This window comes from Dreissena polymorpha, chromosome 15 (assembly GCF_020536995.1).
Source record: "Dreissena polymorpha isolate Duluth1 chromosome 15, UMN_Dpol_1.0, whole genome shotgun sequence".
NCBI lineage: Eukaryota > Metazoa > Mollusca > Bivalvia > Myida > Dreissenidae > Dreissena > Dreissena polymorpha.
In genome coordinates this window covers 14,813,002-14,825,418 of record NC_068369.1, presented here as the reverse complement: position 1 = coordinate 14,825,418, position 12,417 = coordinate 14,813,002, and the positions used below count along the sequence as shown (strand labels likewise).

The following is a 12,417-nucleotide window of genomic DNA, read 5'->3' as shown; positions in this document are numbered from 1 at the left end:
TTTGACCTAGTGACCTGAAAATCAATAGGGTCATCTGTAAGTCATGATCAATCTACCTATCAAGTTTCATGATCCTAGGCCTAAGCGTTCTTGAGTAATCATCCGGAAACTATTTTACTATTTCGGGTCAATGTGACCTTGACCTTTGACCTAGTGACCTGAAAATCAATAGAGGTCATCTGCGAGTCAAGATCAATCTACCTATCAAGTTTCATGATCCTAGACCCAAGCGTTCTTGAGTTATCATCCGGAAACCATTTTACTATTTCGGGTCACTGTGACCTTGACCTTTGACACAGTGACCTCAAAATCAATAGGGGTCATTTGCGGGTCATGATCAATAAACCTATGAAGTTTCATGATCCTAGACCCAAGCGTTCTTTAGTTATCATCCGGAAACCACCTGGTGGACGGACCGACCGATCGACTGACCGACATGTGCAAAGCAATATACCCCCTCTTCTTCGAAAGGGGGCATAATAAACCAAGTTACGATATCGTTCATTCTTGTAATTTTCTATGGTATAACTTATGTTCAAATTTAAACTCAGACTTCACACTTCAACCCACAAATAAGAAAACGTGGATTATTGTACATATACGAAATATTTTACCAGGACTGCGCTCAGTGTGTAGAACTGTATTTTTCTCAAAACTTAAATCTGTGATGAACAGGGTTAGGTAAGTATTTAATAATCAATTTGTATGATGTAGCCTTATAAAACAACTCACATTTAGATGTTTTAAATTTATGCGCACGGATTTATGTGTGTGTGTATTTACATATTTAGAACTATCTCATAATTTCACCATGTTCATGAATGTGTATGCGTGTATACACACTGTCGACAGAAAATAAAACAATCTGGAAAATAACTTAATTGTATGCATAAAAGCCGATATAATTTATCACGACAATTAATACATCGATTAACTGCAAGGCGGAATTTAATTTGTTTACTGAATATCGTTGGGGCCATCGTGGTTACACATTAAAATCCAGAGGGCGAGAATGCGAGAACGCGAGAGTACGATGGAGAGAGTGCGAGAATACGATGACGAGAGTGCGATAATACGATGACGAGAATGCGAGGGTGTGAATAAACGATGACGATAGCGCAAGAATACGATGTCGAGAGTGCGAGAATACGATGACGTGAGTGCGAGAATACGATGACGAGAGTGCGACAATACGATGGCGACAGTACGATATGACTATCGGTTGTCGCCATCGTACTATGGAATTGTCGCCCTCGTACTATCGCGTTGTTGCACTGTCGTCATCGTATTCTCGCCCTCTGGATTTTAATGTGTAACCACGATGGCCCTAACGGTATTCCGCATTTTTTTTTTAAATACTTAGAGTCGTGTCGACCTGCCCTCGTTTAAAAGTGTGTTTGCCTACGAATTAAATAACAATTTAGACGCATTCTTTATAATACTATTCATTTTCAATCCGTATAGCAGTGATGAAACATGGAAACAAGAAAAGGTAAAAAAAAATATTTTTTATTTTTATTTTTGCTTTGATATTTAAATTTAATTTAATTTTGTTTTGATTGTGAGTGTTTAAGCACTTGTATGTTGCTGTACTTTTCCCAGATTTACTAGGGAGTATTTTAAACGATAATGTTGCACTCATAATTATTGCAGAATAATCCCAAACATTAATTCTATGTCGCGTACCGTGTACAAATTATGTTATAACTAGTGGACAAAAGACAAGTATACTGGTATGTGAAAAGTTACTACAAAGCCTACATGCAAACGAATACAAACTATACTTGAATATCAGGTTGCAGAGTTAATACAAATTTCATTAACAAAACACGCTTTTTCAGTACGAACTATATACATTTTTCGGCATTGCTGACTTCTTTTTCTGTTAAAGTTGCGGTTTATAGTCTGCATCGATATACATCTTCAGCCGACTTCGACATTAACCCCCGATCACTGGGACTTAAGTCGTCCGTTAACATATGGCGTTAACAGGCAGCCACGGCAGATGGACTTATTTCCCTCACAGGTACCCGTTTATACACCTGGGTGGAGGAGCAAGCGTGGGATTAATTTTTTGCTCAGAAAAATCCAGTGCCCCGAGTGGGATTCGAACTAGGGACCTCTCGATCCCTAGACCAGCATCCCACCACTAGTCCACTGTCCCCACTTTTCTGTTATTGCTAGCATACGTATATGTAACCATTATAGTAAACCGTTGTACGCATAACACTTTTAACAGATTTCGTGGCAATACAAAAAGAAATAACGAAACTCGATAATAGTATCAGGAGATAAATTAGTGTTACCGCGCATAGTCTTGTATTCAAGACAAATACACAATACAGGGGGACAATTCAAACGAATTGCGCAAATAAAGATAGATTATAACTTGGGTAATACGTTTAGAATGTAAAGCATCGTGGGTTCAACCTGTTTAAAGGGTTGTTGACCATCGACCTTTACCTATGACTATTAAAAGGCTGTTAGTATTACACAAGTTTTCTGAATGCGTGATAAAGTAGGAGCACGCAACATTAAAATTAACAGTTATTCTAAAGAAACGTTGCCAAATCCATAGGTAGGTTCCGTCCATAATTATTGCAGACTATTAACCTAAGTTAGACTCTGTTCATACGTATGGCAGACTATTTATCTTTGTTAAGCTTCGTCCATAAGTATTGCAGACTGTTAAGTTTAGTAAGTCCCCTTCTGTATTTATTGCATACTAATAAACTTGTAACGTAACAGCATATGCATATTTTTTTTATTCTTATAACATGCATATTATGTTATATAGCAATTTAATTACAGATAATATTAATAATACAGATACTATTAATGATATGATAAAAATTTACAAGTACAAACTGGTCCAGAATGTTTGAAGGTTTATTGTTAGCAAGTAGGAACACGAAATATCCGTGCATGAGAAATCAAATTCTGGAGACTGAATATTTAACAAGCCATTCAAGTGGTATTGTCTTATATAACTATTGAAATAGGCCGACTTTATTAACATTAATCGAACAAACTTGCATCATCTTGTTAACCTGGTTGCATTGATCATACAAAATGTGCGATGGGAAACATGATTTTATTGAATTATAAGAGTACATTACAAATTCATATCACATGATTGTTCGATAAGTGTGTAAATACCTGAATAATTTTGTTTATCCAGGGTGTCAGTAATTCAATACATTTAGAACTCAACCAATCGACAACAAGCACGTGAAGAAATGGACACTGATGACCAATCGACAACAAGCACGTGAAGAAATGGGCACTGATGACCAATCGACAACAAGCACGTGAAGAAATGGGCACTGATGACCAATCGACAACAAGCACGTGAAGAAATGGACACTGATGACCAATCGAAATTGTAAGGGATTTTTATGTAAATTAACCTGTAGACAAAATGTAGATGTTTGGTCAGAATAAGATATTCTGCAGGTAGATTTGAGGGAAATTTGACTTGACACTTAGAATTGTAATTAAAGAATATTTGAATAGAAACTAAAATAAATAGTTAGAAACCATTCAGAGACTTATTGTGTTTTTATCATTCAGAGACTTGTGTGTTCCTATAAGACATAGTAGGTGCATTGACAATCCGCTACTTCACAAACTTAGTAACGTTCCGTCCTATAATTATTGCAGACAATTAACCTTAGCAAGGCTCCGTAATTAACTATTGTACACGTATTACCCTAGTAAGGCTCCTTAAATAATAATTTAGGCATTTAAACCTTAGTTAGGCTCCGCCCAAACTTAGCGCAGACTATTCACCTTAGTTAGGCTCTCACAATAATTATTGAGGACTTTAAATTTTTGTTTTGCTCCGTTCATACTTATTGCAGACTAGTATTGATTTCATTCTGTGTAAGTGGGGATGTTATCAACGGCTTGAACATATTTCTTTTCAATAGTGAAGCTTCCAGGGTGTCAATATAAACGGTTGTTATTACTCTGACAGCTATTGAGCCCCGATAAGTCAAAAATATATATTATAATACGTTAATAGAAAAAAACTTAAAAAAACACATCAGATTTACACTTGATGAACACGTATTTTTGACCATATTTACCTATATAGTATAGTGTAAAATCAACAATACTTGGTGTACAGTATTAAGAGATCTATAAGGTAATCTGGGGGTTTAATATTCTTGGCTTTTTCAATATGTTAGTAATTAGAATATGTTGTATACTATTTTTGCAGATTTTGAGGAACAAATGTATCCAGAATATTAAAAAGGTGATTCAAAACTCTAGTAATGCATTTTTAAGAAAAAACGTCGCGTTTTTACAGTTTCAACCATACCTTAATAAAGGTCATACAAACATATTTTGATTTAGCTGATCACAATTACGTACATCTTTACACAGGCTGAATATTGAGACTTGCAGTTGTACTTGACGCATTTCAATTCAATTTCGTGTTATTATTAAATGTTAATTTTAAACGGAATTTCGGTGGTTGCATAACAATCTAATGTACGACAAACAGAAAACATACATGCACTCATCAAGCGAAAGACACCAGAAAAGAACATGGTAATAACAAAAGTAGTTTGTTACATTTATTTGTTTTTAGTTTGATCACATGATGCTTATATATCGTCAATTAAGTTCGATTTGTGTTTGTTAGATACTGCACACATTAATTCGTTGCTTTACGATAGATACCTTATTTTTGTCGAACATTCAGGATTTCGATACATTGAAAAAGGTTGTCTGTGATGACCTCTGTAGGCATGTAAAATGAATATATTGTTGCTAAATTAACAAATTGTAATATATATTTGTCCACTGGTTTCTAAATATATTGGCGTGTTATAGTGGGTTATTTATTAGAAGCTTTTGTTTATCAATATATATTTTTATATTAAAAACTATAGTTTGCCTTTTTTTTTTATATTATGATTCGTAATTTAGTGTGAGTCTTAAGACTGTCTATTGTTTTGTTTCAAATAAGCAGTCTTAAATATACTGTTACGAGTACACTTTGACACATTGTACGCTGTCATTTCTTAAAATACTTTCAATTATTGTGTTATTTTATTGTAAAATATCTCATAGTTTTGCCTTCAGACACCAAATAGATCCGAATAGGTATTCTAGGAAAAGATGTATTAATAAGTAGATGAAAATATTATTATTAGAATAGATTTACATACTATAACATATTTATCATGAATGGCCCTTCTTAATGTGACTTTCTGCCACAATCAAAACTAATAACTTAGGTACAATTAACTATTATGTTTATTTTCGTCATTTTTTATTTTCGTTCCCAAAAATTTGAACAGTAAAACATTTAACATGTAAACATCGCAAGTCCGCTATCAATGTGTCCACTTTTGGCCTTCTGGGTATTATTTGAAATAAACTAAAACTAAAATCATGTCGATGGGAAACAAGCGACGTAACGTGGAATAATATTCTTCATTAAGTTTCATTCACGTTTGAATGTACAGAAACGTGTAATATGTGGAAGTAAGAGATGCAGTGTCATTTTAAAGGACAACAGTTACCAATTTGATGTTATGTTAAGCGTTCACGGGCGGGTTAGTTTTTTTTTTTTAAACTTAACATATGTTTCACCATATAGAGACTGAAGATGGATAGTGTATACATAATGCCTTAAACAACGCATTTACAAACTCCGCTAATGCGACTCAATTAAAACAAATAATTGATTTAAACTATGGGCTCTAAAATAACTCTAAAATTGTGCGAAAGCAATTTCTGTTTTATTTGTTTTTTAGTTTTTATTGACATTCATTTTTTTTTAAATTAGAATGGGGACTTTTACCAGTGCCAACAACTTACTAGATCTTATCATTGTGAATTGTAAAATTTTGTCTTTATAATTAATGTTGTATTGCTCTTTTAAAATGCGTATCAGATGATTGTTTAATTAAAAGATTTTACAAAACTATAGAATATTATAACATGCTTATTGTATGATTTATCAACACCCAATACGATAAAAAATTAGGAATGATCTTGGAGATAGTTATGCCTAAACATTGCGCTTCCGTTCATATTACATTTAAATATTTCTTTAAGAAACTACAATATGATAATTAGTATTTATAGTTGTGAGTGTTGACATACTGCTACGGTCATTTTAAAATTGGTGATAAAGGTTTAACTGACTAAATTTGTCCTGACTTATTTGCAGGTTCCAAGATTTAAAGGGGACGCTAAACATATAATACAATGTATATGATCTTATTATTTAACATCAACTTTTAGTTTTACGATCAAAGAATGTGACATGATACTTACGAAAAGGATCTTCTACAGTCGCGTGTCGACAGCACACGCGTTGGACAAGATCGTATATGTGCCAACATATGTTTAGAGGAGGACATATAACAGGTTTTATTCCGTACTCCTTCAGTATGAAGTATCGCTGATAACACCACAGCGATTCCGATCGCTTATGAATAACCGTAAATGTGTGACTAAAAATTTGAAAAGGCATTTAAAATAAACGTCCTTGCTCTTGAACACAAACAAACACGTATACAACATCAAAGCTTTTCTAAAACTGTACAATTGTATGTATGTATTATTAAATAAAGATGCATTTTATTCTCTGTAAGGACATAATTGAAGAACATGAATATACTATTAATTTCAACAACTGTCAAGTGTTTCGACATATGCTAAATTTACCTGAACATAGCAATCAGAAGGTTGAGAAGTAGTATATTGGTGAAAAGCATATAAATCCCCATCATGATTGGAACCACAATCTGCCCAGTTTTGCTTGGACAACGCGGAAATGTTCCTTTTGTCCATAGACTAACATCCCTTGTGCAATCCGCAAAACCTGTTTGGAAAATGATAATTACCAAATCGATTCTACTGCGGTCAATTTCCATGATACAAATTCAATGCCTGTAGGTGCTTGGAAATTCATGATATGTTTAGTTATAATTTACAATTATATTGTACACAAATTTAGATTTGTTTTGGTGACACATACATACCTTCCGTATCTTCTAGAAACAGTTCTCCATAAAGATGCCAGTAAGGCTTTCTTATTATTTGTCGAAATGTTTCCCAAGTAACTGGAGAATCAGGGAAGAGGATGGAGTGCGAGGCAATCGCGTACGATAATAAAAACACCAACAAAATAACAAGGAAATACACCAGGTCCTGAAACTTAAACAGAAAACTCACACGAGTTAAGTGATCCAAAATAGCTCTTGCTATTGTGAAGAAAACGTAGAGATGCGTATATAAATCTCATATAAACCCTCGCAAACATTGGTTGACGTTAACGAAAAAGCGATGGAAAAAACTGGCGATTAAAAACAATTGAATTTTTTTACTGTTTGTTATGACGATTGGTACTATGCGAGGGTGAACAAGCTGTTAATGTTGTTTGTCGGTGTTCGATAATATCGTAAACACTATTATGATATTCATAATAGTTATATATGCTCCAGGGGATGCTGAGACTTAACTTTAAAAATGGCATAAACATTGACAAGCACTGTGATTGTTTAGATATCATTGAAGTGATATAAATCGAACGTCACGGATAAGAAGACAATTTTTGTAATTGTTTGAATGTCTGTTTTCCGAAGTTTATCAGGTTCGTCCGCGCCTTAAGCTGTTTTATGTGTGGAACCGACACGTGCACCACCTAATTTAATTTCAAGACTCCCAAACAATGGAAAGTATATATGTTATGTCAAGCTATTTAGTTGTTAATTAACGATTTGAAATTTTAGCGTGATCTTGTGAGGGGATGGGAGCCGGAGTACCCTGAGGAAACGCCACCTGTCCGGTATGATGACAAACAAGCTCACATTCTTCCGGAAAGGGGATTGAACCACAACGATAGCAGGACCGCCCTATGTAATTATATATTTCTATTTTCAATTAAACTCGATATGCATAACATACATATTATATTTATTGAATATTGTAAATGTGATATTTTTTTTCTAATAATTATTTATTAGCTGTACTATTTTGTCCAGTTAACAGCAAACATACAACAAAACAAGAAGAACAATAACCATTCTCATGTAACGGCCATTACAGTTGATTTGCACTCGCTGTATCTGTATTATAATCGACAAAAGAATGCATTTTACTTGCTGACTTTAACTTATTTTCCATCAAAAAGCATGAACCACTTTTTAAAATGATTTTCTAATATGAGCATTAACAAGTTTTGGCAGGTTTGACACATGAACTACACAACAGAAAATATTAGTGGCTTGGCGCTATTGCCATATCGCTACTGATTGAAGATCTTCTAATATTAACAAGGCATGATATTTAGTATGTAACATTTAGACACGCTTACTAATCTCACTGGATAGACTATTCATTTGGACAAACTATAATATCTGGCATGCTATGAAGATTTATTTATTTTTAACGAACTTATCCGTTAATGTAAATTAGTATGTTTAACGTTTGGTTGTTCGATTTTCGCTGTATAACAGCATTATGACATAGAACGTCTCTCACAATTTGCCTGACTTAGTTTACATTCACCGACATATAACCAAGCTATATTACGTGATGAATTAATGTAAAGATACTGTAAATAATTATCTTAAACGAAGCTGGGATGAGCTGCTTCAAACTCGGATATAAGAAGAAATTCGGATTTACTCTCCAGCGCTCTAGTTACTGAGGCAGCTGTTTCCGTGTTACAGTAACATGATGGATGTAATAATATCTGGCGTACAGGGCTCAATTTAAAACATTATACAATAATATAATAAATACATATAACATCACGTACCATTTGTTGAATCATAATAAGTTTGGGACCAAGGACATTTTGAACAGAGAAGATGTGGATCAGTCTGAAGAAGAACGCTACAAAATCGACAGCAAGCACGACTCTGGGCCAATCCAACGCGTCTTGAAAGTGTTTGAATCGCAGTCCAAATCCGATAAAAAACATGGCGATTGTACACATATCAATGATATTCCATCCATTCGAGAAGTACTCTTTTTTCTCACTCGAAGTAGCCATCTGGAAACATATCACACATGAGTACGTGTATATGGTGAATAAGCACTTGTATTAGGTCTCTGATAGAAAATATGGGTGTACTTTTGATAAAGTTGTAAAATTGTCTCACGGGCCCTAAGGATAAAGAATCAAATCAATATCGGGAATGGATTTGTCAATGCCTAATACGTAGAGTTAAGATTTTGAGAGCTTCATTTACGCGCCGAATAAGCAGCTAAGCATTAATTTTCAAAACAACATATACAAAAATAATAAAACATAATTGTATGGAAACTCCATTTCTACGTAATTTTCCATAACAATTTTAATGACAACACGCAGATTTTGGATGCATTCCCAACTTTAACCAATACATATATGCATGTTCAGTCCAATCTCGCTAGACGCTCGATTTAAACCTTTATTTGGAAACTGCCCCACACGGTAGGTTTTCAGAAAAGATGTGTCATTTCAATTGGCAATTCATTTTGTTAAAATTATAGGTGATTAAAAGAAGAAATATTGGACGTATGTACGCAAACGTAGTAGATTATGCTGAATTTAACCTCGATATTAAATGGATATCATAGTTATATTTTGGCACATGTTAGAGACTTTAGTGATTAAGTATAATACGTTGTTGTATCATGATCGAGAATGTAAACTTTCTGGTTAACACACATAAATGGTCCCCTGCCGATGAGAGATTCCTGCGAATTAAAAAAAATACTTATCAAAAGGCTATTGGATATTCATATAATTTCAAACTAGGTAAAGCACAAGTCTATGATACGATTTACCTGCAAAACCATTCCAATGGATTTCATTTCACACATAATAGGGTTACATGTTAAAAAAATCAATTCTTTGTTTGAGATAAACGTTGTTAAACATATATTTATTTAATAACGGATAGATATTTATAAAGTAAAGTCGTTGATTATATTAAAGTTCAATAGTATTAGACGTCAAATAAATTCAACATATACATGCCATATTGCATCGAAGTTAATTTTGGTTTGTGCTTTGTGAGTCATGTTTTATCTTCAATACAATAAAATAATTAATATCATGCAGCCATTACACTGTGATCATTTGTTGTTTCTTCTACAGCGTGCGTTTTAGATCACAACGGAAAACACGATTTGCATAATTTTATTTGTGCCATCATATTTATCTGTGACACCAGCTTGTGACATCATATTTCACTAAATACTTTGTTACCCCAATGCGATTAAGATCTTCAGCAAGTGTGCATGCTTTTGGCTGTAATGGCTTTTTTAAATCTGTAACCGTAATAGAAAACCAAACTTTAGCATAACAGACCATGTGTTACGAGCAGAATAGGGCATGTATAACACACCTTGCATTCGTAGCAGCTGAGAAGTGAAGGATACTAACCTACGCACTTGGAAAAAACATAACTCGGCGTTACACCATAAGCTAATGTAGCAATACAAGCTCGGATCAAAACTTTGAAACAAATAACTTGTTATCGAGTACATGGTATATCTTCAACAAGTGTGCATGCAATGACCGAGCCTTTATGGGATCTTTAACCTTTGTAGGAAATCAAACTTAAGCATAACAGACAATATGTAACGAGCAGAACAGGGCATGTATAACAAACCTTGCATTCGTAGCAGCGAGAAGAATAAGATACTACCATACGCATTTGGAAATCAAAGTACTGAAAGTACTGGTGTGACGATGCTTTTGAAGAGGATGGATATAAAAGCATCAATTTAGGTTTATCTACATCACAACAATTGTGTATGTGGGTACGAAAAAAAATTGGGTACGAAAAAAAATTGGGACTTAAGCAGCATCGTCAAAAATAGGTTTTAATTTTTTTTTACATCCGGGAAGACATTTGACGCACAATTACGCCTAACCCTCATGTTTTAGTTAACAAAAATACATAAAAATAAGAAAAATAGCCTGTGCAGTCAGCCTGTGCGGACTGCACAGGCTAATCCGGGACGACATTTTACGCACAATTACGCCTAACCCTGATGTTTTAGTCAAATAAAAAAAAAGCCTGTACAGTCAGCCTATGCGGACTGCACAGGCTAATTCGGGGCGAAATTTTAAGCACAAATGTGCATAAGCCTCATGTTTTATTTAAAAAACATAGCCTGTGCAGTCAGCACAGGCTAATCCGGGAAGATACTTTACGCATAGTTATGCCTCTCCATTATGTTTAATTAAAAAGAAATAGCATGTGCAGTCAGCCTGTGCGAACTGCACAGGCTAATCCGGGACGACACTTTACGCACAAGCATTATGCCCAGTTTTCTCAGAACAAGGCTCAGAACATATGACATATATGGCAATCTGGTTATATGTTTTATTATGATGTATCATAGAGATCATCACTTGTGATAAGAATATTTATTTGTCCATTTGTTACATATTTTAATAAACATTTTCTTCTGCATTTGCCAAGTGTTGTTGTTGTTTTCCATATTTCAATAATAATAAACGAGGTATGCCAAATGGAAAAATTGCGCTAACTCAATCGGACTCTTTCGGTCTTCTAGGTAGGTCGCCATTGTGATTTTGTGTTCATGGTATGATAACTAAGACGAGATGCTGAAGCAGCATCGTCAAAAACATAACTCGGCGTAACACCATAAGCCAATGTAGCAAGCCATGCTCGGATCAAAACCCAAGCGGGTAACTAAAGTTTGCATTACACAACATACACTTAATACTTATTTATCGAGTACGTGTTATATCTTCAACAAGTCTGCATGCAATGGCCGAGCCCTTTTGGGATCTTTATCCGTTGTAGGAAACAAAACTATGTCACAACAAACCAAGTGTAACGAGCAGAACTGGGCATATAAACCAAACCTTGCATTCTTAGCAGCCGAGCAGTGTATGATCCTAAACTTAGCAATTGAAGAAACAAAACTCGGCGTTACACCTCAAGCCTATGTAGCATGTAAAGCTTTGGTCACGACCCGAGCGGTATAGTCTCTGTTGCAGCCTTATTCTAAGTAGACGCCTAAGCGGATAAGCAATGTTTGCAAATCATCCACAGTTTATGATAAAAAAGCAGTTTACTTTGCCTTTAGCTATTAACAAGTTATAAGCGTACGTGTTTAAATGTTGTGTCCCATGAGTAATCATAATGTTTTAAAAGCACTAATACGATGGGAGATAATTAACCATTCATTAAAAACTTGTTACCAGTATTCTATTATCGTGTTGTACTGAAAACGTTGTTTTGTATTCGGTACCTAATTCCCCAAGATCAACGCTAGTTTCCCAAATATAATGTATAGAATAAAATATATGCTATTTTGAAATAAATCATTACGTTGGAGATTCTTATGTTTTGAAAACAACGTTAAGGCATGTGGCGATTGTTTTGTATATTTCTCGACTATTGACGTGCGAAA

General features: G+C 34.4%; 1 protein-coding gene across 1 annotated transcript in view; it reads right to left on the bottom strand.

Moving 5' to 3' along the window:
- The window catches only part of LOC127860912 (transient receptor potential cation channel subfamily M member 2-like), a 31,511-nt gene that overhangs the window by 8,151 nt on the left and 10,943 nt on the right, over positions 1-12,417 (bottom strand). The window contains exons 6-9 of the mRNA XM_052399225.1: positions 8,792-9,028; positions 7,011-7,185; positions 6,694-6,850; positions 6,301-6,479 (exon numbers count right to left, since the gene is read on the bottom strand). Coding sequence (XP_052255185.1) covers positions 6,301-6,479; positions 6,694-6,850; positions 7,011-7,185; positions 8,792-9,028 — 748 coding nt within the window. The remainder of the gene's footprint in view (positions 1-6,300; positions 6,480-6,693; positions 6,851-7,010; positions 7,186-8,791; positions 9,029-12,417) is intronic.